At 38.2% G+C, this 26,276-nt stretch overlaps 1 protein-coding gene across 5 annotated transcripts in view; it reads left to right on the forward strand.

Annotated features, from left to right (window-relative positions):
• The window catches only part of rbfox3a (RNA binding fox-1 homolog 3a), a 526,601-nt gene that overhangs the window by 386,713 nt on the left and 113,612 nt on the right, over nt 1-26,276 (forward strand). Inside the window, exon 1 of one of the 5 annotated variants that reach the window (XM_067430368.1) lies at nt 11,676-12,049. The exons of the other annotated variants lie outside the window; for them this stretch is intronic. Within the exon in view, the coding sequence (XP_067286469.1) occupies nt 11,924-12,049 (126 nt within the window). The 5' untranslated portion in view covers nt 11,676-11,923. Of the gene's footprint in view, nt 1-11,675; nt 12,050-26,276 lie in introns of those variants that run through there. 5 annotated transcript variants of the gene reach the window in all.

Genomic DNA, 26,276 nt, shown 5'->3' on the forward strand with positions numbered 1-26,276 from the left:
AGTACTTTTTTTTAGTTGTCTATTTGGAGAACCAGTTATAAGAATCTTTTTTTCTTTGGATGCAACATCTCTAGTTAGCAATTTGAATACAACACAAGCTTATTTTAGTAACTGTTTTGTTTTTTTCTTGTTTCCTTAGACAATTTTGCATTTTAAACCACCATGAAGCGATTGAAACCTAACACTTATTTTAAGTGGGGTTTTTTCATATGTAAATTGAGTTGGGGGGCTAAAAGTAGTATATGAAAGGAACGAGTACGCGTGGTCTCTGGAGGGAAGCTGAATTACCTGCGAGCCTGAGGATAAATCAACACGGGCATGAGAAAGAAAATTTACGCGTCATGCTTGATTGATATTATAGAGCTGCTCGATTGTACGAGGCATCTCCTCTGTGTCGGAGTCCTTCAGCAGCTCCCCCGTTCCTCCTCTCCTCCTCCTCCTGCTCTCTTCCCATTTTCTACTCGAAACGCCGGATGGGCTTGTTCACTTATTCCCGCTCTTATTTACTGAGTGTTCAGGGAGAAAAATGAAGTTTATGGTAATAGGGCTGTGTCAGGCAGGCCAAGGTGCGTTGTTTCCATCTGGGTGCTCACTCTCGCGCTTCCTTTCTCACTCCATCTCCATATCTCTCTCTCTCTTTCTCTCTCTCTCTCTCTCTCTCTCTCTCTCTCTCTCTCTCTCTCTCTCTCTCTCTCTCTCTCTCTCTCTCTCTCTCTCTCTCTCTCTCTTTCCATTTCCTCCCGATACCCTCTGTCTTCTCAGTTCCCTTTTTTCACTCAGTTTCCATAATTTTTACAACCTCAGAGATTAGCTTTAACATTCATGATCTGTTGAGATTGACTGGGCTCTTAGATTCTCCAAGAGTCTACATGAAAAAATAGTAATAGGGATTTCCAAATGAACCTTTTATTTTCATCCTTAGCTGTCTGTATATTTTCCTTGGTCAAAATCCAGTGGGCGTATTTTATTAAATCTTTAACCATTTTTCCTTTTAAAAATATAGATATAAACTGAACTAATGTATAGAGTGGTGTAGCAATGACGTCAAAACCTGGAAGACTAATTCGCCGCTTTCTTTCTTTTATAACGGGGCTTTCAATTTATACCAGTAAAATAAGGTCTGTGGTAAACATAACTTGATGATACTTGGACGTTTTGTTCTGCAATATTAATTGCACACATTCACACCTCAAATGTTCTTATCTAGTCCCTTATTAGAAAAAAATGTTTTGCTGTCAAATCGATTATTCGTGATTATTATGTGATTAATCTAAGTATTTTGGTTTATAATTATTATTAATAAACACTCATTAATGTATATATTTAAGAAATATTTGCATGTATATACACTGTGTGTGTGTGTGTGTGTGTGTGTGTGTGTGTGTGTGTGTGTGTGTGTGTGTGTGTGTGTGTGTGTGTGTGTGTGTGTGTGTGTGTGTGTGTCTGTGTGTGTCTGTGTCTGTGTCTGTGTCTGTGTCTGTGTGTGTGTGTGTGTGTGTGTGTGTGTGTGTGTGTGTGTGTGTGTGTGTGTTTGTGTGTACATTTTTCATATATAAATTTAACACATTATTCTTTCATATATACATAATTATACACCATACACACACACATACATGCAGTATATATATATATATATATATATATATATATATATATATATATATATATATATATATATATATATATATATAGTTTTTGCTGTATGCAGTGTGTAAAGGAAAATAAAAATAGTTTTACCCTCCTGCTGACTAGTGTCATGCCCCCACCAGTCCATTTACATGCACATAGATGATTCGACTATCAGTCTATCGACTATTGTTCTTTTCTCAGAGAAAAGCTTAACTCCAAGTCTTCCAGTCGCGGTCGAAGCTGTTTCGAAAGACCACCGTTTGCCAGCTTCTGTGTTTACTAGTAGCACGCAAGTACAACTCTGCCGTTATTATGTTAAGCCCCGCCCGCCGACTCTATACACGATGTGATTGGCCCGACCAGAGTTTGGTTTTTCCAGCTCAGAACTGTATTGAGAGTTGCTAGACAACATTCGCGGCAGTTTCACACAATTGACTTATCTGTACACCGCTGTTTCCTCTGTCCTAAAAACGGCCTGATGATTTCCTTGTTCTGTGAAGTCCCTCCTTCAGAAACACGTAACGAGTTCTGATTGGGCCAGCGCTTCCCGTGTTGTGATTGGACAGCAGCTTAGCGCACTTTGCCCGGAAAGGTCCCGCCTCTTACCATAACGGGGAGATGCAAGCGCTGAATGCGCGCTCTTCTCCACGTGGGAGGGCAACAAGACCCCGCCCCATATTTTGCGTGTTCTTGTGGGCGGAGGGTTAGTCAACAAATGGTTCTAGTGACGTCATTCCTAAAGGAAGTGCAGGGGTGTAGTCCAAACCGGCCGTTCGCTGTAGGCTTTGAAAGGGAACTTCTGTTAAATAAAATATCTCGCTTGGCATTGAACTTTGAGTTTTATAATTTTACAGGTATTATTTATGCTCTAACAGCAACATTTCACACTAACTAAAGTTTGAAAGATGGAATCGCGAAGAACGGGACCTTTAACTACGACTTTTGTCTCAATAAACTCCTGATTGCTGCTTATTAATAGGTAAGTAGTATAAGTAAGGTAGTTGTTAAGTTTAGGTAGGATAGGATTTTGAGATGTAGAGTACGGTCATGCAGAATAAGGCATTAATATGTGCTTTATATATACTAATTAATATACAAATTACTTATTTAACTAATTTAAATAACTAATTTACAGCCAATATGATAGTAATATGCATGCTAATAAGCAACTAATTAATTGTGAGAATTTGACCCTAAATTAAAGTGTTATTGTATACAGTGTGTGTGTGTAGAGCATTACAGCATTTGCTTCAGTATCATTTTATTTATATATATATATATATATATATATATATATATATATATATATATATATATTGATACTAAAGCAAATGCTGTAATGCTCTTGGGTGCAGTTAGTAATCATCCTGAGATGTGTTGACAATTGAACCAAAGCAGGAGGTTTTCCCTCTACGATCTTGCAATTGAAACATCCACTCTGAATCAGGTTGCATATATGGTAAATCGTTGTTTCTGCCGAGCGAGTTTCCCTCGGTGCGCCACAGTCTCAATAAATCACACATTTGTTCCACAGAAATGCAAATTTTGGTGAAGATAAGCTTAAATTTTGTCAGGCTTATATTGAACCTCGGCGTCAGAGAGTAGTAAACCAGAACAAGCCGGATTGCTTTGGTGAATTGCATTTCCACATGACGTCAGAAAACTACTGTACATCTTCAAAACGAATCCCGGGGTGGCGTAGTCACTTTAGACTCTCTGTGTTAAGATATTGAACGCACACATAGGCTGTGCTGTTTGCCACTCGCTCCCCTCACCTCAAAGGCATGCAGAGTCTCTGAAGTGTTTTTTTTTTTTTTTTGGAGGGCGAGGAGAAAAGAAAAGACTGTGTGATGGAGAGTATGATGGAGCAGCAGAGGAGGCCGATGGAGCGCTGTCTCACTGCACTGCCCGAATGATGGATGAACTTTGAACAGATTTGCTCAACATTAAAAGGGTCGGGAGGCCCGTGGGCCTGTAAGGCGGTGGGGAAGAGAGAGAGAAAAAGAGGGGTGAGAGAGAGAGATGAGAAATAGTGCCATGTGCCATGGACTCTGTTTCTGGGTGCTACTCTTAGATTTTGCAGCCCCATCGCCACTAGCAAGCCACACCAATATTTCAGGTGAGGGGGTGACAGGGAGCACTGTGGGAAACGATATTATGTAGAGATATTAGAGTAATTCACCCAGGGTTAGCTCTCCCATACTGCCCTGTCCCTCAGGTGCTCTATTGTCATCCAATCCTATTCTAGTAGTGCTGGAAACTTCACACCTTTACATTGAGATTAATGCCTGAGGGACAAGTTACATGCTCTCGCTCATTCTACGGTCATTCTATGGTATTAAAAATGTAGGCTCAACCTTTCCTACAGTAGGTGGCATTACAATAAAAATGATTTCCAATACTATTTGCACAATCTTACGGCTCACAAATTTTAGCAGAATTTGAACACCTGTCAGTCACAGAGTAATAAAGGTTACCAGTAGTAAATATGGTAATACTTTGTAATAATATTTTATTTGTTTTCATTTGTTATTGCATTGTGTAATAAAATTGGCATTTCTTAATCTAGAATAATATTAATTTGTAAATTTGTTCATTGTTAATTTATGTTTATTCATAATATTTTCATTTATATAAAATATATATTTGTATATACATGGTGAAAAGTTTGGGGGTCAGATTTTTGTGTTTTGTTTTGTTTTTGTCTTTTTGAAAGAAAGGTATACTTTTATTCATCAAAGACACATTAAATGGATCACATGACAGTAAAGACATTTATAATTTTACAAACTATTTATATTCATCATTAAATCCTTAAAAAGAAGTATGATGGTTCACACCAAAACTACGCAGTAAAACCATTTTCAGCTATAAGAAATGTTTCTTGAGCACCACTGACACTGAAGTCTGGAGTAATAGCTACTGAAAATTCAGCTTGGTCACAAAAGGAATAAATTACATTTTTAAACGTATTACTCTGTTTTATTATTATTGTAAAACTTTAAAATATTACTCTTTTTAGGGTTTTTGGGGGGGGTATATTTTTACGATCAAACAAATGCAACTTTGGTTAGCATATAAGAGACATTGCACCTTTTGAATGGTGTAGGCATTAAAATCAATCAAAGTATTGTTAGCTGTTGTATTAACTTATTGTAAAGTGTCACTGTATTATAGCTAATTTGATTATGATTCTGGCTGCTTGTTAAATCAATGAACAAAAGAAAAATCAACAAAACAATAGTTTTTTTTCCTTTTTCCATTTTTCCTGCTTCCCAGGATCACATCGGAAGTGCCAAATGGTGCGCAGGATTCCCAAATCAATAATTAGCTCCTTCATTTCGACTCATCACACAGCCCCTCTCTGCTCTAATCGCTTCCAAATACACTCGCACAATAGTGAGCTAATTTACTTACAATTATATTTTCAATTATGCACTAATAAACCCATTGTACTCTGGGTAATCACAAGTTACCCTTTGAGCTAATGCAATATGGCGCAGTGTGAAGTCAAATTCAATTTCGTGCAGTGAAATGAAAAAATAAGCACATAAGCACATGCTCTCAATCATCATGCCAGAGGTTTATTCATTGTGGACCCCCACTGCTGTTTTGTAAGATCTGATACAATACCCAGCAGTCTTGACTAGCAGACCTCAGGTAGTCATAAGCTACAGCTACAGCTACATAATGGTCTGTTGTATATGATGAAACTTCCCTCAGTTCAAAACACGGTGCTTTCTCATGTTGCAGTGAAACGGCAGATTGGTGCGTCACCCTGCAAGATTTTCAGCTTTGTTTGGACTGTTGCAGGTAATGTGGTTGGACAACCATTGCCTTATGCAATGCTCATGACCTCCATGTGAACTGGCTGCTATAGAAACTCAATGGAGTAAAAGAGGGAAAAATGGTGGAACTGTGAGGCTGATTCATGATGTTTTGGTGGTTTTAAACTGAGCTCTAATTCGATTGGAAACACCGGCATGAATGAACAGGCTTTTGTGTTTCCGAGTAGTAATGGAAAGTGTGACTCACTTCTGTCATCGAGTGAGTCTTTGATTAGGGGAACTTTAGAATGATTGAAAGTAGTGACAACTTTTTATGTTTTTAACTAAAGATTTTAGTAGCATTAATATAATATTGTCCCCTCTACTCTGAGAAAATAATCCATAGAAAAACACACAATGACCTGCAAAAAATCGCCAGCACCTCGTCCATTAAGTTTGCAGGCATTTATTTGATCCCTAAAACACAATGCAATGCTTAAAAGGATAGTTTACCAAAAAATGAAAATTCTATCATTAATTCCTCACCCTCATGTCGGTCCAAACCTGTAAGACTTTCATTCATCTTCCGAACACAAATGAAAATCTTTTTGATGAAATCTGAACTACCACTTTAAAACTAACCCATACTACCACTACCACTACCAACTAAACTAATCCATATAAATGTGTGTGTGGTTAAGTCCAAATTTTCTGAAGAGACACAATCACTTTATATGATGAATAGATTGAATTTAGGCTTTTATTCACATAAACTCATTAACTCACACATCACTTGTGGTAAACGGAAGCTCAGGCATGTTCGCTTGACGTGCGACAACCAATGAGGTTCATTCTTGTGTGTTACGCACGTTTGAGTTTCCTCAAGAACCAATGAGGTTCATTCTTGTGTGTTACGCACGTTTGAGTTTCCTCAAGAACCAATGAGGTTCATTCTTGTGTGTTACGCACGTTTGAGTTTCCTCAAGAACCAGTGAGGTTCATTCTTGTGTGTTACACACGTTTGAGTTTCCTCAAGAACCAATGAGGTTCATTCTTGTGTTACGCAGGTTTGAGTTTCCGCAAGAACCAATGAGGTTCATTCTTGTGTTACGCACGTTTGAGTTTCTTCAAGAACCAATGAGGTTTGTTCTCGCGCATCAAGCCGGTTAAGTTGAGCGTCTGTTTATGTTTGCTGATCAATTTTTATATGAGTAAATGAATGAATAAAATAAATCAAGTCTGTTCATCATATGTCGATCGAGATCGAGTCTTCAGAAAATGCAAATATATACTATATATGAATAAATACAATATTGACTATTTGTTCTTTGTGTGTTGATTTGCCTTTAAGAAATATTTTTTTCTATCACATTTTATTTTGTATGAATACAGAATAATTGAGTTGATGTTTAAATTTTCAAGATTTCATGTGCCCCTAATAGAGGATTCACCCAAATATGTTATAACTTTAGTCTGACATATAAAGGTGGATATCAAGAAAGGTGCTCTATAAAGAACCTTTAAAATACAACGTTCCATTGAAAAAAAGGTTCTTTATAGTTGAAAAAATTATTCAGATTATTAAGATTTATTATTAAGATCTATTTATTTGATATAGAGGAGGTGGTTATGGAGGATTGAGGGTGATTACACATTTGAAGGTGGACACACCTCTGTTAAAGCTGTAGCTGTGTTAATTCCAGACAGCAGTACTTCATTCCTAGTTTGGTCAGATGTCGGCATAAATGTAAGCTGTGCAATCACCTTACGACTAAGGAGACAGTTTTGACTTTCTTCTTTGCTGTTGTTCCACTTTGCAGAGGATAAGCACCTAAGGGACGAGGGTAGAAGAATGTCTAATGTGGCAGCCCCCTATCAGGATTCAGACCCTTTGATTCCCCATTTCAAACGGCGGCTCTACCAGCCAGGGACGACGCATGTGAAAGTCACTTTCCAATAGACAACCACTAGCTTTTTGCATGCGCTTGTTTTACGTGCGTCCGGAGCTCACTGGGACTTGATAGCTTTTCATGACCGTTTGTGTTTTGAATGCATCAGACATGCTCTCCCACCTCTGCTCGCTCTCACCCCCCAATCCCCCGACGCTGCACGTAGTACTTCTTGCCCCGATAACCGCCCTCCCCACCCACCCCCCCAATTCCCATCTTTCGTGCTGGGCTTTCTGCATTGTGTCAGTAAACAAGACATTCTCTATCACGGGGAGGCTGAAAAAAGAGTTCAAACCATCTTTGAAGTTACAGCAGTGCCGCTTTGAAGTTCTCAATGTCACAGGGCATTTAAGTTCTCATAAGGATGAGTTGAAAAAATAAAAGTCAGAAAAATCTCAGACTTCACGGGGAACTTCGTAGAGGCATCTTTACAAAGATTGTAAATGACATGACAGACATGATAAAACACCTCTGTCCTCATTTGCACAGGAGAACATGAAAATTGCAAGGGTACAGCCAACATACGCCATTGATCGACATATATGTATGTTAAATAATTGATTATTAAGATTTTATCTGAGGAAATACGCCAAAGCACATGGGGGAAGGTTTTAATACTCAGGGGTTGCTCTTTTTATAGCTCAGGTGACTCTGTTATGTTTGATTTGAATGCCAGCTTTTTAAGAGAAATAAAAACAGAAGCAAATAAGAATCTTGACGTACAGTAAAAGACGAGCTATGAGTGTATGATAGCACACCTCAGATAATTTGGTCTTGGAGGAATTTGATGAGAATTATTTGAAATCATATTGACTTGTTGCAGACTTTGGTATCGTAGCACATTTTGAGACATTGCTGAACATTTTTGCTGTGAAAAAGGAGTGAAAACTCTGTCATCTTTAACTTACCTTCATTGGATTTTAAACCTGTATAAAAATTTCTTCCGTGGAACACGAAGTACACTCAAAAAAAGTACTAAATTAAATTTACTTTAAAAAGCATGGTCAAGTGGTTCCGTGCAACTATATTGAGTAATTTTTACGAATAATAATTTAGTTATATGAAAAAAAAAAAAAATTCAGGTAAAAGATGATCTATTTTAATTTATCCCTGTTACGTAAGTGCAGTTTACTATATAATGTTATGTTGCATTTATAAAAGTTCATTATGTTAGGATAATTTACCTTATTAAATTAACTATTTGCTCTACAAGTGTAAGTGGAAATATATTAAATAACAACAAGCATATTTGTATGCTATATGTGGGCAAAAATAACCCATTGGACAAACTGAATTTAATTAAGGGCAGGAATTCCATCCAATAAATGTGTCTATGAGTGCCCACAGCCTAAACACAGGCACCACTCTTCTACATATTAATAACTACAAAATTACAGAAACTCCTCTAAATGTCCAACATAACTTAACATTAAACACTAACATAAACTAACAACATCTTTCCCTTTACTGAAAAACACATCAAATAACACTTTAATCCCTAAATTTACTAGCTACAGATCCAATGCCCAGTCTGTTAAGTTGCCCAAACAAACACTTAAGTAAAGCTGTCAATATTTACTATTAGTAGAAATAACTCAGTAAATTTAAGTTTATGTAGTTACATGAGTTTTTGAAGTAATGTGAACATGAATGATTTGAGTGCAACTTCTTTCGTTTATACCATGAATGTCAGTGGGTTCAATGTTGTCTGGAATGTGAATTTTCATTTTTGAGTGGACTATCCCTTTAAAAATATCTAATTTTTCTTTCCTATAGGATGTATGGATTCATAAATAAGAGTAAAGCAAATTCAGAACGCATGAACCATCCTGGTTCGCATCCGCAATCTACTTTCTGTAATTGCAAGTGATTTGTTGTAACTGGTGAATGGGTGTGTTTTGGGGTATTCACAGCACCTGAATGGCTTTGAAGTACGGTGTGTGGTTTGATCGATACAGTCTGAAATCTTATGTCATTACGCTCATCCGCACTGATGTTTCTGTGCCAACAGGGAGTTGTCCCCGCTGATTGAGTGTCCATACAGCTGCAAATGGAGCTTGTAGAAATGGCAATGTGAAAAATCCAAGCTGTGACATATTCCGGGTTTACCTGTTTTTTTTGTTTTGAGGATGCTTATCCATCATGTGTGGAGATCATTTCAGTGTTGTAGCCTATTCTTTGTTTTCAAATATTGTAATGTATATTTTTTAGACATGCAGCATGTAAAGAATCATAATTTCACAAGGTGACCAACAGTTTAGCTTCTGTTGAGATGTTTTCATTTGTGTTTTTATCTATAGCTGACAGTTTCTCACTGTATTAGACTGTAATCTCTCCTTTAGTGCTTGGACATTGTGAGTGTAGATTTGAAATGGACATAGAGACCTTTAGTGCTAATGAGTGTTTGTGGCTGTCCACTGGTATTATGGTCAGTGTTAGCTTTGGTGAAAATGACTGTCCAGTGAACTCATCTTTAATTCTTTAGCTCACTCAGCTCATTAAAGCTAATGTCTCATCAGTTTCTATTAGCACTGTTAAAAGGGTATAGTGACAGCACGCTAAGACAAAGAAACGAAAAGAAGCTGCAAAGATCCTAGTCTGCATCTTAAATTGGCAAAATATCTTATTTAAACTATAAAGGAGAAATACTATGCACATTTTCACCCACACTAGAGCTCTCTGTGGTTACAAAGACCACGTCCACTGCAGGCTTATGTTGCAAGCGATTTATGTGTTAGTAAGTGTCATTAGTGAAAGGCTTAATATCTAAGACTTTACATCAGTATTAAATGACGATATGTTTTCAATTTGATCCTCATTATATGTTTCGAATTTTGCTTACACAGCAGGATAACGAGACAGTTCAAGCACATTTTTATCAGTTCGGAAGCTTCGGACAGGCATTTTTAATCAACACTTTACTCGCTTGGTAAAATTGTATTATTTCTAAATCATTTGCAGAGGACAATGATTTACCAGCAAATAACTCTCAATAAAAAAGACCAAAAAAAAGTGATATCTCTTAAATAGCTCTTGCTTTATTGAAACAAATATATATATTTGCAAATTGTGCCTTAGGTGTTAGGCAGACATAATTTAAATCTGCTAACTGTAATGCTTTTTTCGGAGTGGAGTTGGCAGTAGATTATTAAAGTAATACATAAAAAATATGTTTAACTGATTTATTATTAATTGTATTATTATTATAGTTATACTATGACGATATCTACAAAATTAAAAAAATATATATTATAAAATAATATATATATATATATATATATATATATATATATATATATATATATATATATATATATATATATATATATATATAAATCAATGCTCTGTTCAATCATCATCAGTTATATAGGCTATGAAAAGTTTCACTTGCAACAGAAATTTATAGCACTCCATAATTTACTATTTAATTACTAAGAAAACCATAAAACAGACTTACTGTACAAATCCCGAATTACAACTCTTACCTGAGAGATCAGTAAATCAGGATTCGATGTAAGGTCAGAGTTTTTATGTTAAATGTTTGTTTTTCCACTGTTGTACCTCATTCCACACACTATATATTTTCCTCTGAACTAAAAAAAGACCCTATTAAAAGAGATAAAGGTCCACCAAAGGACGTTGTGGATGGGGTTGAGTGGTTGTGTTTGGCGGCTGTAGCATGATTCGTCGGTGGGGGTTTGCTTCCCCATAATGGGGGCACATCTGGTGTGTCTGCATCCAAAGGGAAATAGATCAACCCCCCAAAGACACTAAATGAACCCAGCACACATCCCAGTCCAGCCCAGAGCTGTCTCATTCTCCACAGCCTTTGGACAAGACTCTGGCTTTGGTGGCCATTAGCTTCGATCACCTTAAATTATTGAGCAATTGTTTCATTTGAATTGTTACTTGCTTTTCATTTAAATGAAAGCTGAATATTCAGGTGTCATTTTCTTCTATTCTGACAGGAAGTCTGATGATTAGAGTGAATAATGAAAGAAAATATCATCTAAAGCAAATCAAATGTTTTGTGAGTCTTCATCTTCTCCGTTACGCAAGGCAAAAGACGTGCGCGGTGCTGCGGAAATCGGCAATTAATGGCCGAGATCAGCTGTTGTGATGTCATTATACGTTCCCTTCATTTTCTACAGTGGGTCTGTTTGATCTTTGAATACCCCCGGGAACTCCTGCCTCCTCCCTCTCAGCATCGCTCCCTTCCTCCTCCTCCTCCTGCTCTCCCTCGCTCTAGCAGAACCTCCCCTTTTCTCTCTCCGAGGGCTCACATTGGCTTCCGTATGTGTGTGCGCGCGTGTGTAAGAGTGTAAGTGAAAGTGCGCAGCCGAGCCTTGATGACAGAGGGCCCAGGACCGTTCAGACGACTCGCGCGCCCGCGTTCAGCCCACCTCCACAACAGCTGAGAGAAAGAAGCAGTCCAGAGAAAGAACAGCCAAAGAGCCAGATAGAATCCAAAAGACTTCTGCACTAAACAAAGAAGGAAAAGAAGGAGTAGAGGCAGAGTGAAGGTTTCAGAGAGAGAGAGGGAGAGGGAGAGATAGAGAGAGAGGATCTCCCAGCTTAATGCGCAAAACGTCCCGCTACCACATGCTGTGCTCAATGGCCAACACAGGCTGTCTTCTGCTCTCCGGCTCAGGGATGCTAACTCACTCTCTCCAGTGTCCCCCCGCGTTCCTCTACCTACCCGAGGTAAGGCAATCCCCATCCCTCCGTCTCGCGCTTGCTCTTCCTCCTTCTTCTTCTTCTTCTTCTTCTTCTGCTACTTGCGGGTGACACGTGCTGGCATTGTGTTCACCCCCTCCTCCTCACATCCCTCCTCCCTCAAAGCCCTCGGCAGGGGTCATCCCTTCTCTCTTCTCATCTTTTCATTCATGCTGTGAGTTTTTGCAGTGTCAGTTTTTTATACAGTTTTTCATTCCTTATACTATAACTTTTTTGCAGGTTTTTTTTTTAATTTTTATGCATAAAGTATCTTTTTTTCTTGGTTTCATCATGTAAATAATGCTGTATTATTATATTTTATAATATAAATATATTTGTATTTTTGTAATACATATATACATATTTTTATCTGGAGTCAAACACGTCACTTCCTCTGTTAAAACAGTTTTTCATTCGAGAATTCACAGCGTTTTGTCGAAAGGTTTTCAAAAACTCACGACTGTAATTAAGTTTGACCGTATTGACATTCTTACTGTTTAATAGTGCTCTATGTTTCAGAAGTTGTGTGAGTCTGTGTCCATTTTAATTTTTTTTGCATGCTACCGATTATGGAAAGACTGACTGAAAGTAGACAGATGTCACTGAATTGGTCCGTTATAGTAAATGTGGGTTGGCTGACTTATCTGAAGGTGCTTGGAAATCGGGTGGCACGTGAGGGGCCGCGGTGATTGTTTTTGGCCGCGTGTGTGCTTTACTACGGGCGGCGCGTGCGATGGCAGGCTGCTGCTTTCCTCTAGACGGTGTGTTATTGCTCAGATATAAAGAATGATAAGGCTGTTGAGAGATAACCTGCCTCATGCTGCTACCAAATCGCTCCTCACTCATCACCTTAACAGTCGCTGTCCTGGCAAACACACACACAACACCAGCTGTCCGGGCCTCTGCCGTCCCAACGCCGTTCGCTGTGTGTGTACATGTGTGTCCGTGCATACAAATAAGGCGCATTTAAGAACTCACCCTGTAAATGCTTGCGCGTTTGAGCGTCCTCATAATTCCTCATCTGATTTTGAACAGATGTCATAGACAAGATGTCAGGGCTTGTTTTTGTGTACACCCGTATTTGAGTAGCTGTGAGAAACGTCTCTCAGATATCTGTCACATTGGGCTCGTCGCATTCGAGTTAGCAGGGGTTTGTTTCGGTTTCAATATTATTATTTTGTTTCAGATTTTTTACAAAGTCAGTTGGTGCGAGAGTTACCAAAAAAAAGAAAAGAAAGAAAGAATCAGACCTGTTCTCCTCTATCAAATTTCGTATGACTCACTCCCAAATAATACAGACAGATTCAGAAAGAGTTATCACACCCTCAGGGATTCTACAGGATCCCATTCATTATTCTTTAAAAAAAAAAAAAATAGATATATATTCACCTGCTGAAATGGTAGCCACGGCACGTCACATCTTGTAGATTGTGAATTGTAACAAGATTTGTTTCTTCACTTTTTTTGTCTGCTCTTTTGTGTCGTATTTCTCACCTGTGGAAAAGAAACTGCTTGTATATGCTTCAAAAACAATAGAGTGAAAAGAAAGTGTGTTTTAGAAAAAGTAAACTTACTCCGTTTACAGTTATAGACATGTCTAACGTGGGAGAAAATGTAATTTAATGTGTATGTCATTTATCAGACACACTTTAAGCATGTGAAAACGCTTAATTCTTTGATGTAGATGTAATACAATTTTATTTTTAAAATGCCCACAACTGTTCTAGCTCAAACTATTTGTTCTTAAATCCACATATTGTACAGCACGTCTGTAAAGTTAATTTGTGTGTGTGTGTGTGTGTGTGTGTGTGTGTGTGTGTGTGTGTGTGTGTGTGTGTGTGTGTGTGTGTGTGTGTGTGTGTGTGTGTGTGTGTGTGTGTGTCCGCCCGCTGACTGCATGCACTAGCACTGGTAAATGCTGTTTAGCTGCATTACTGTTGTCATTGGATTAGGAATTAGCTAGGGATCCAGACAGCTTTTGTTTTCTGTTAAATTGCAAAAGTTTCAGCTGTAGCATCATGCAGGTTGTGGTGCAGGTTATTATTAATTTTTAGCAAACAGCATGTTTTCTAACACTGCGTGGAGTTGCAGAACAAAACAATTGCGGAGGCAGAACGTGTTTCTAGTTCAGTAGCTTGTTCTATAACCTCATTTGAACATCAAACCACTGTCGTTTTATACAGTCTGCCATTGAAAAAAAAAAAAAAGAACAGTGATGTCAAGTGAGTGTTTAAAAAAGGTCCTCACAGATATGAAGAAGAAAAAAAATCTCCATTACATTCTTCGCTTCTTCTTTTTTATTTTAGCAAACGTGACCTCTATCTACATTTAATTTAAATTTGGCTGGATAAGATTCCCTCCCTCTCCTTTTATTGCGGCAGAGGCTGGTTCTCAAGTCTTGAGTCAATACGGAGCAGTAAATCTGCTTGTGCAAGCATCTCTCCCTCCCTGGAGGACCGAAAATCTTTACCCATGCTCAGGATAGTTAAACAATTCTCGCTATTGTATGATTTTCTCCTGAGCCATGGAGCTGAATATTAGAAGCGTATTCTCCAGTGAGTTTTTAGTCATTTCTAGCAGCGGTCGAAGTCATTTCGCAAGTGTAACTCCAAAATACACACATGCACGTACTGTTCGGGGTGGGAGGAAAAGGACGGGGAGCGCTTGTGTGTATTTCACATGTTGAATTGTCAGCACAAAAGCATCACCCGCTCTGCTGCAGGTGGTCTCTCGCATGTCTGGAGCTTTAGAGAGGAATAAAGCCAGCTTTGAAAACAGCCAGAGAGGAGGTAGATGGAATAACAAGGATGGAAACATTAAGGAGAGGAAAAGGAAGGTGTGGGAAAATGAAATCCATGAATGAGAGGGGATTGAGAGGAATATGAATGCTCAGCCACAATGAGATATAATTGGACGGGTGGGCTAGTGCGAGGAGAAAAGAGAGTCAAAGAAATGTAGGGAGTGGTTGAAGCCGTTTCTTTTTCTTTGCTGCACAGGAGAGATAGTCGGAGCTCATTCCCCTATGAAGACTTCCTGCTGAGTGACATCAACCCTTGCTAACAATGATCAGATATTTGAAACACACATTCACCGTGTGTGTGCTCGCAAACTCTCGCCACGAGCGTAACTGAGTATGCGCTGGCTTGTCAATAACCGATGACATAATGGGTTGGAAATGGAAGTGAAGCCCCGTGGGATACGGATCAGTTGATGTCCACTGCACTAAAGCAGATGTTAGCTTCAAATAGTCTCGTGTTCTTGCTGGTTTGTCTGGAAACAGTAAGTGCAAATTAACCCCAGCTAAACGACAGCTGCAATGAGGATGAATCTGTATAGCCGGTTGTATCAATACTGCGTATCAATAGGTAATTGTTTTGCTAACGGTATTGTAGTTAGCCTGTTTCTACTCTTAAACACATTTGATAAGATCAAATTAATGAGCTGGTCGCTCAGCTGGGATTGTGCTCGAATAGAAATGCAAGTTTCGTTTTCAATTCGAGGGATTCTTTTATGTCACTTTGCACAAAATGAGTTTTACTGATTAGAGTCCCGCTAGAAACAAGACCTAATTTGTGCATACATGTTTTAAGAAAGAAAGAAAAAACGTGACTTGACCGGCGATGCGGACATCTTATCAGCAGTGACAACTAATAAAACCGAAGTTAAATACTCCTGAGATTAAAAGCAGGTTATTATAGGAGATAGGAACGTGCTCTGACAGCATCGCAGCGCAGTGGTGCAACACACACATATTGAAACGTCTGCACACACACAACAAGGGGAGTGTTTTCCCCAGACAAGCATTGATTGCTCTGCATTGATGTAAAGTGAACATAGCATTTTCATATTAATACTAAATGGAAACTCTCTCCATTGGTTTTCTCTGTTATGTGAAGTGCTCTGGATCTCATTAAAACATCGTTTCTATCAGCTCCACTAAATTATTGATTACAATACCTGCGATGTTCCAACATCTGTCTCTGTCTTGTCATCCCTTTCAATCTTAAATTGAAGAAATATGTCTTGTATGCATAAAAATGAAGTGTGCGTTAGTGCTGCATTAGTTATATATTCTGGTACAGTTATGAAAGAAAGGCAGATTTTCATGTCATTGTTTGGATCGCCATATAACTCAAAGATCCAGTTTATGAAAAAAAAACCTGCGGATTCCAAAAACACAATGACTCCAGCACAGAGAATTTTCTAGTAAGTATCTGTGATGTGGATTTAATGAAAGGTGTAATTGTTTTGGGGGTTTTAAATGGTATCAGCACAATCAACAAAAAAGTTTCTTCGTATTTTCACACTGTATTATAGTTCATACAGCTAATTCACCAAAGTCCTCTCCTTCACTGTGCCCTAGTGTTAATGATGCATTGTATTGTTATTTATTAGGCCACCGCATCGGCATCTATTTAGCCATCCCCATATTTATCTTCCTCCATAATTGGGCGCACAAGAGAAATTAGTCATTTTACTCGAAGCTTCTTTTTTTTCTGTGCTGATGATTAACCATTTGAGTTCAGATATCTCCATTTAATAGTTTAATCGTGTTTAACATCTTTATATTTAGTCATGAAATGCTCATAGGTTTAGCTATCAATTACTCAAAACGTATGCTTCTCAGGTTATTAAACTCATTTCTTATATCATTATTACAAAAATAAAAACTTAAACTCAGTGCTTTATTTTAAAATAATACTTTTTGTTCTCATTTGTTTTGTAGATTCTATTCAATTAACTTGATAGTTAGATCATAATCTACAAACCAAATATGATCAGCCACATTTATAGAAACCGAATTCAAAGAAACAACTTGTGCTGATACAATTGATGACTGCTGTTTTAAAAAACCAACTATTTAAAAGTCTAATATAGGAGTTTTAAAACTACACCCTATCAAAAACATCATGTTGCCGTTTCTGCTTTGAGCGGAATTAAGAGAGAAACATCAGAGCTATGGCATGCGTGTGAGCGTGTCTGCATTAGATCTCTGTAACTCTGCAGATGGTGTGATGTTCCCCACAAGCCCCAGTGTTGAGAGCGTGTATCGGTATTGATGTTTCTGTGCTTTGCTGCAATGCACGCTGGGCCGCCACTGGCTCTGCACCACGGTTATCCTCCAGAGATGAGAATTATGGAAAGGTTGGGTCCTCCAGGGTCTTCTAGATCCATTGGGTAGGTCTTAATAAATCTCTGAAGACCCTGTGATGCTTAGAAGACTTCAGGCTGGAGCGTATAGTTAGTGCAGATGTGCTGCGCAGATCAATTCATGCCCGCGTACTGTAGGTGTTATTCACCTATTGTGTGTGTCAGAGTGGTGCGATATAAATTCAGTCTCTTCATGGGCCGTGTAGCAGAGGCCGTTACTGACCGATGTGTGTATCACAAATAATTGATATTTGCGCCATTTAGCAGACGTTCTCATGAAGAGCGACATACAAAGTGCGTTCGTGCGTGTCTGTTATGTCAGTGCAAATTCTTATAAAAGATAAAAGATAAAAGCATTTACGTTTTTAAAAGCATATTCCAGTTGCTAATGTCTTTTATTCAGACAGTCAGAGAAGGGACACGTCGCCTGTGAAGAAGGTGAACTACTAAACTTTTCTTCACATTGAGGAGGAGGGAATTCAACATTTACAGTATCAATTATGTAGCTAAAATTAAATATTAAACAAAGCTGTTTTTATGGATCACATTTAGCAGGTTGTACTGTAATAAATGTTAAATAAAAAACTGTTACATGATTGAACAATATTCTACACAGAAATGCATTTTTTTAGTTTAATCATAATATTTGAGCATTGATATACTGCATTTAGAAAAACGAGATTTTTTTAGTGGAGTATTCAAACTCCTTCATTCTCCATTTTGTGTTTTATTGATGTTTCTTTTAATCAGTTGCATCACTATCCTCACTGAGACGGCCCGTTCTGATCATCCTCCCCCAGATCAACTCGACAGAACGACTTTTTGAGGTGATCTAACTGCAGTCTCCTCTCTAAGACGTGCTAATTAGCTGTGTGAGATAGTTTCATTTCCTTAGCAGACACCCAAAGTACTTCAGCTCCATTCCAGGCAAGAGGAGAATAGCTGGGTAAATTGGATGCCATTTGTTCTTCTTTGCACGCTGCTCATGGCCAGGACTTCCGAGGGTAGCAAAAGGGCACACGCCATACGCCAGCCCCGACCACCTTTCCCATTAAGCCTATATAAGCCCCGAAATCTCAGCACTGGTTCACCTGAAGTATTTCTCTCACATCGTAAAGTTGGAGCTGAATTTATAATGCTGCCCCTTCATCTCTTTGCTATTTCTTTGCTGTACTGGTTCAAAACTTTCTCTTTTCTCTCAGCCATACCTAGTTTGTTGAGCTAGACTTTTTTTATTGGGTGTACAGACCCTTTGGCATCAGTGGAGTCTTTGATACGTATGAGAAGAATACTTAAAAGTGGATTTTTGCTTTTTTTGTTTGTTTGCTTACTTTTTTTTCTGCTTTAGAAAGTTTTATGTTTTGGACTTTTTTTTTGTTTCAATTTTTTTTTGTTTAATGCACGTTCTGAAATGAATATACTGAGTTCAGTTGTCAACGTTTGTGAAATAATGTTGACAATCAAGTTTATGGTGAGGCATTTACAATGGAGGTAAATGGGTCTAGTTTAAAAGCATAAATATAATGCTTATTATTTTATAAAAGCACTTATACTACTGTTTAAAAGTTTTTGTATTATTATTATTATTATTTAAAGAAGTGCCTTTTGCTCACTAAGTCTGCATATATTCAAACAAAACTACAGTAACAACAGAAATATTATTGCAATTTAATATAACAGTTTTCTATTTAAATTAAATTTTAAATTAAATTAATTCCTGTGATGAATTTAGCAGAATTTTAGCATTATTACTCCAGTCTTAAGTGTCACATGATCCTTCAGAAATCCCTCTAAAATGCTGGTTTTGTGCTCAAAAACATTTCTTATTGTTATCAATGTTGAAAACCGTTTTAGCTTAATTTTCTTGTGGAAACTTTGATACCTTTTATCAGTAAGTACTTTTATAAGTCTTTTGTAACATTTAGGGCTGTCAGTCGATTAAAATATTTAATTGTGATCAATTGTATGATTGTCGTGAGTTAACACAATTAATCGCAAGTTATCACAATTAATCGCAACTCAATCACACATTTTTATCGGTTGTAAATGTATCTTAAATTAAGTTTAAATTAAGGTTTTAATACTCTAATCAACATGGGTTATATACTTATTCAATATAAGTTATATACTTATTTACCATACTTATTCAATAATAATCAATAATACAGCATAAAGACTATCATGGGACATGAGCGAGAGTGAGCTTGCATTATATTGCAAGACTGCAGAGAATGTGCTCAGCGTAAAAATGCACTTTTCTTTCGTCCTGGACTCTAATAAAAGTTAAACCGAAAATAGAGCTTGTAGACAATAAGTGCACTTTAGATTTAGAATAGTAATATTAATGTTAACCCTTTTCTTTCCCTATTAATGTTTGCTGCTGCATCCTTTACGTCTATGGCTGATCTCAATTTCTCCAACTACGGGCTACACCACGGATCAAACTGAAAATGTGTGCTGCGTTAATCGCGCGTTAATACATTTAGAGCCATTAAAATTAATTAGCGTTAATGCGTTATTAACACGTTAATTTTGACAGCCCTAGTAACATTATAAATGTGTTTACTGTTACTTGTGATCACGCTTGATGAATAAAAGTATTAATATCGTTCAAAAAGAAAAATCTTACTGACCCCAAACTTTGGAAAGGTAGTGTGCATAATTCAACTGTTAAATCTTGTGTATTATATTACATGTGAAATAGTTTTCATCATTTATATGGTCATAAAATTATGTTAACATGATCTTGTGGTTGTACAATTGACAGACTGGCTCCATTCACTAAAGAAAAGGAGGATTAATTGGTGTTAGTCAAAATTATGCTACAAGTGCTGTCGGTTGAGCTTACCTTGTTCTGAACCCGGAATATTCCTTTAAACAAACGCATCGACAGTAATGCATCGCCGCTGCATATGTATTATTTGAATTTAAACGCCCGCTTTAAGACGCTAGCGAATATGACACTTCCTTCGGCTCTCCAAATGGTTATTTTTTTCTCTCGCCGCCACCTCCCCATCCCTAACCATGTCTATCTGTCTCTTCTCAGTCTCTGCTGTAGTCAAGACCGGCTTTATCTGTGTGTTTAGACAGGCAAGGAAAGAATTACACTGACAGTGCTTAGGAAATGATAGGCTGGTACTGAGATATTTGTGCCCCATAAATTCTCCACTGCTCAGCATAATTTACGACAGAAGCTGCATGCGCGTGTCTGTGTGTGTGTACGAGAAGTTCGTGTCCCACTGTATCTGTCTCCATCTGCTTAGCCACTTTTGCTCCGCCGTAAATTAAGGGCCTATAGACAGCTCCCCTCAAGTCTCCGCTCACATAAAAATGAGATGCTAGTCATCTATCCCCCCCACACACACACACTCTTGCTCTCCCTCTCGCTATCTCTAATTGAAGGAGAGCCATGTAAAGGTGAGGCAAGGATCGACATAGGTGCACAGCCCTGATAGCACAGGTACCACGTTATCTAAAGGCCATTAAAGCAGGGGTTAGCGTTTTAAAGGTTAGCGTGAAAACGTGTTTTTAATTAGCGTGCCTCACTTCGCACATGCAGCGTCGGCAGGAGGTCTTCCGACGCAGGGATACTAGACGGGACAGCGAGGTCTTCAACCTGACATTCAGAAGGTTACGGTAGTTAGATGGTACTAGTGATGTGGTTCCCCTCTGTAATTACCTCAGCGTTCGGCGCACACATCAGTCAGTTGTCAAACACAACAATATTCCGACACCGTTAGCGCAGAAATTTTACCTTAGCGACGGACGTTTGTTGTTGACATTTAAAGTTCAGTAGCCTTTGGCCTCAGCCGCATGATGTTTTTTTTTTTTTTTTTTTACATCGCTGGACCTAATTGCTGACAGTTTTATGTGTTTACAACACGGTTTTGGTTAGCTAGCCTGTACTCTTGTGGTCTGTAAATGAATGAGTTCATTTCCAGCGCTCCGAAGGGTAATACGGTGTTGTTAGCGCAGACGCTCACCTGCTGAACAATTAGCGCTACATAAACCCTGCAGCCATTTTCAGTCCAATACTAAAGCAAAGCTCAGTAACACTGCTAGTGAATTATGTATAGCTTAGTCAAGCGTAGTTTAATACAGGGCCGTCTATTAATCAATTCTACTCTAATTGCAATTTTCATTTCGTTCAGGTCTCTACCTGCTGTTAGGCACAGTAGTATTAACCTGCAGGGCCAGCTAGCAGAAATAATTTAGATTTTTGTTCGACGGATTTCCATGTTTGCTGGTATTAGTGTATTTCTGCTGAATGCATTATCTGCGTGCTGTTCTACAGCCGCACAGCAAAAGTGAGTTGGTCCCTGTGGCCCCGCATGCACAATAATGACATTATCATGCTTGCAATAAATAATCCAGCATATGCCTCTGATTAACAGAGCCTTTCATTGCGTACCATAGAGAAACGAAGAAAGCGGAAAATTTAATGAAATGCTCGCTGACATATTGCCTCCTTTGTGACTGCTGCAAACTGACTGTTGAAACTCCATTTTGTATATATGTCACAGAACACTTTTCCCAACATACATTGCAGCAACTAGCCTTTACGTTCAAAACTAATCACCTTTTTTCTCTTTTGATACTCTCGACAGACTGTTGAAGTCTTTGCTGTCAGTATGTGTAGGTTTTTTACTCACAGGCTGTAGATCAGTTTCATGTTGCTCCATTTTGAAAATCCTGATTAAATTTTCTTTTTTCACTCTTTGCCCATTTTTTTTTTTTCCCCTGAGGGGAGAGGAGCTGAAAGGGAGGGATTTAGCTTTGGCACCTTTCAATTCGCTTCTAATCAACAGCTCGGTTCCTCTCACATACGGAAGCTCTTAATTACTGCTAATTGTGGCCATTACCATGGGAAAATTAAATAATAAAAGCAAGACAAATATTGATGTTAATTGATGGAGCTGCTCGCTGATAGCCCAGCTTTTCGAAACGGTTTCAATAAGTTTGAATTAACCCCATTTGCATACATTAATTGGGATAATTAGAAATTAAGATGATTGCTGTTGAGGTTGATCACTAGTTTTGTGTGTGTGAGTGAGATGCGGTGTAATGAAAACAGGCCGTTCAGAGAGATGTTTTGGATGCTATAGCTGCTCCACGTGTTCTGTCATAAGTAATTACTCTAATCGCTCGAGCCGCTCACATTGAAATTGAGGGAAGCAGCTCGGGCTTGGAGAGCCTTCAGAGATGCATGTGAAACCTGGTAGAGGTTTTTCTGATGCCATTCGTATCCTTGCAAATTATAGAATGACAGAACAGCAAACAGTTATGTGTTTATGAAGATCCCTGTAAAAATGTTTTCTAAAAAAATGTGATTTGTTGTAACAAATGAACTGGTTTTAATACTGTAAGGTTGAAAAGGTTGTTGGCAGTATTTTAAAATAAAAAATACTGGTTGAAATACTGTAACAGTATATTTACAGTATATTTATATAGAAAACATGGTTCATGTACGAGTAGATATTGCTATTTGAAAAATATTTTTTAATTAGCAGGTGTAAAAATATCTTATCTTAACTTAAAATTATTATATATATATATATATATATATATATATATATATATATATATATATATATATATATATATATATATATATATATATATACAAATCTATAAATCTATTATTATATTATTATTATATTATATTATAAATATTATGTTTAAGTGTATTGACCACTGCTTGTAAATCTTCTCAATCTAGAACGTAGAGTTTATTAATGGTGATGAAATTTGTTTGCGGTTGCAGATGACCGCTGTTATGACCTGAGCTATGAGGATCATCATCCTCTTTTGGCGCCTTTCAACATTCATACACTTTGTGTTCGCCATTCATCAGAAAAACAATGAAATCACGCAGGGCTGGAAATATTGAGAAAACTTGTTCTTCAGTCTCGAGTCCCACGAGATGGTTATTGAGGTGGCTGTAATTTGATAAGATGAATAAAGTCTGTGGGCTGAAGGCGACTCAGCACTTTCCCCAGCACTTTTCCGACCTCACTCCTACCTTCGCAGAACTTCTGACGGAGGAAAAAAAAAATCCCTGACATTGGCAGTAGCGGGAGCCCACCTATCGATTGGGTCATATCTGGGATAGATGATGGATTGGAGATAATTTTAGGGGCATGAAGGGGGTATCTAGCAGGTTGCAGCCTTCACAAACCAGTCGGGAAGAACAAACGGAGGTAGATGGTGGTCAGCCTCGTCCTAGAGGGCTGTGCGCTAGCCTGTGGCATTCCAGGAGAGGGGCGGAGGAAAGAGATGATGTGATTTGCCTCTTAGATCCACCTCCAGATCCATCTGTGCTCCGGGGTTGCACCACTTCCCAACATCCCTCAGGATCTTTCCAGACATTGCTCAACATGGCTTCGCTTTGGCGCCAGTATTTATTCTCCTTCTTCTTTTTTCCTATTCTCTCTCTCTCTCTCTCTCTCTTTTTTTTTCTCTCTCTCTCTCTCTCTCTCTCTCTCTCTCTCTCTCTCTCTCTCTATCCTTCCTTTAGTTTTCCGTTGTGGCTGTTTCTTTGTTAGGTATTCTTCCAATTTAATTACGAAGGCTTTGAAGTTCCCATGAATAATGGCAAAGTGCACCCTTCCAGAGCCTTCAGCTTTTTATTCAGATCAAAGATAGCTTTTACATCAGCCAGAACTCCTCCCCCCAGCTGAGAACAGTCACAGGGTTTTCAGACACCAGGTGCCAAGGCTCGTCTTTTTGCCTGCTCCCCCGTCAAACACGGGTGATGGAGGCTCCCCTGGATGGGTATTGAGTTGTTGTTGCAAGATGTCAAAAGCTCATTCCAAGGTTGGCACTAAAACCTGCATGCAACACCAGACCCTCTTTGTAACTTTAACCTTTCATCTACGGGGCAGATGGCAACAAATAACCGGTACATTTTGCAAACGAAAAAAGAATAGCTTCTGTTTTATTTATTTGTGCTGCGCCACAGAGCACTCATCGACAAACACAGTGCCTAAGCACAGTGCATTTAGTTTGCTGGTTATTGACAAAAAGCATTTATACAGTGGTCCAAGAAATATTGAAGTGTCCAAAATACTGAAGTGTCTATGCATTATGTAGCAAAATATCAAGGTGGAATTTATATATATATATATATATGCACTTTTCAAGCAAAACATTTTTCAAGTTATAATAGTATAGTAATAGTATAATAATTACAATATTATAATGCTATTATGTTATACTGTATTATTGTATTGCCTTTGTTGCCTTAATATAATTGTTTTGCGTGAAGTATTGTATGTAACTTGGGAACTTGAGGGTAATTAACTTCATACTTCCACTAAATATAACTTTCTTCTTTAAAAGTAATTCCAAAAAATTTCTCTTTTTTTGTTTGCACATGTTTTGTGTGGTTGCAATGGATTTTATAAAACATACATTTTTAGTGTCCAAATATGTTTTGGGGCTTCTGTATAAATACACTATGTATTATCCATAGTGTCATCTGTATGACTCTGAACTTTACTTTAAACTTTTATCACAAATTGAATTGAAATAACATGTTTTTCTAATTAAAGAATGTGGCATTAAATTTGAAAAATGTTTCCAGTATTGCATTCCCGTCACACCAACTTGCCGAATTTGACATTTATGTTCTCATTAACTTGTCAACTTCTGTCAAGTAATTTGTGGCATGTGAAAGCCGGCAACCATATTCTGCACCCTACAAATACTAAAAGTAGAATCAGGAAGTTCAGAATATCTCTTTCCTTTATTATGCAGTGACAAGCTGATTGTGTCAGCCATAGGTCAACAGACAGCAGAGAGAGAGAGAGAGAGAGAGAGAGAGAGAGAGAGAGAGAGAGAGAGAGAGAGAGAGAGAGAGAGAGAGAGAGAGAGGAGAGAGAGCTGATGTCCCCTGTGTATCAGGCAAGTGTTTTTAGACAAGTATAGCAGATGCTAAACAAACATACAGTCACACATTGACAGACTGGAGGAGGCATGCTGATGAACAGGGCATGCCGCCCCACTTTGCTTTTCCCATTCCTCTAAGTGGCTTGTCAATTACACTGGGTAAACAGAAGCAGAGTTAGGGAGTAAATCCACCGAAGACAAATATAAAATCGGATCCCTGGAAGATTAAAGGCCACTGAGCCATGCGAACAAATATTTCAATAAGACAACAGCGTTGAGGTTGGGGCATTAGTTTATATGAATGTGTTTGTGTGGAGTGTCTTTACGATTGCATTCACAGTTCGGAATGCAAGTGTGTTATATGAAGTAAGACATCGTCATGCTAAGATGGACACAAAAAAAAAATGTTTGATGTTTTGCACTATTGTTGTTAGAATGTATATCTTTAATATGCATCTTAAAGGGTCAGCCTGAAAAATAGATTCATATGAGGTTTACAGGAAGGAAGTGGAAAGTTTCAGGGGATTATGGGTAATGTAGGAGACTGCTCATTTGGAATGTGCTTTTTTCTTCTTCCTTTTTTACCTCTTTTTTTCAGTTCCTCTTTTCTATTATGCTTTTGTTGTATTTTTATTGTTACTTTTGCAAACTTGCAAACGAATGCTGTGCATGCCTAAAAAATTCAACCAAGGAACTAATAGTTATAATACTTGCAATGCTTCCGATAACCCCATGATACAGCTCTGGTGCTGTAATGTTCTCCTCGAGCATTGCCTGACTCGACCATGTCATTCCATTAATTCCAAGCCATTAATGATGGGGAAAAAAAGGAAATTGAAAAAGAAACTGTAGCTATCAATCCCTAGTGTTGTTGGCAGGTATATAATGAAGTATTTGAGTCCAATTGAATTTGAACTAATTACACTACCCTCCAGATATTACTTCATCTGTACCAGGGGAATTAATGTAACGCTGCACGTGGGAGACGTACCTCTCGCACCCCGACTCACCTCCGCGTCACACTCCATCAGACACTGCACACTCTGAGATAAACATATTCTTATACGCTAAAAACCATGTAAGTACACACACACAGAGTACAGCGCTGCGGCATAGTCACGTTCGGAGACAGCCACGGTTTGCTAAGCACCGCGGAAGCCCCCGGCTGGCCAGT

The sequence above is a fragment of the Pseudorasbora parva genome, chromosome 21, assembly GCF_024679245.1.
Source record: "Pseudorasbora parva isolate DD20220531a chromosome 21, ASM2467924v1, whole genome shotgun sequence".
NCBI classification, from domain to species: Eukaryota; Metazoa; Chordata; class Actinopteri; order Cypriniformes; family Gobionidae; genus Pseudorasbora; species Pseudorasbora parva.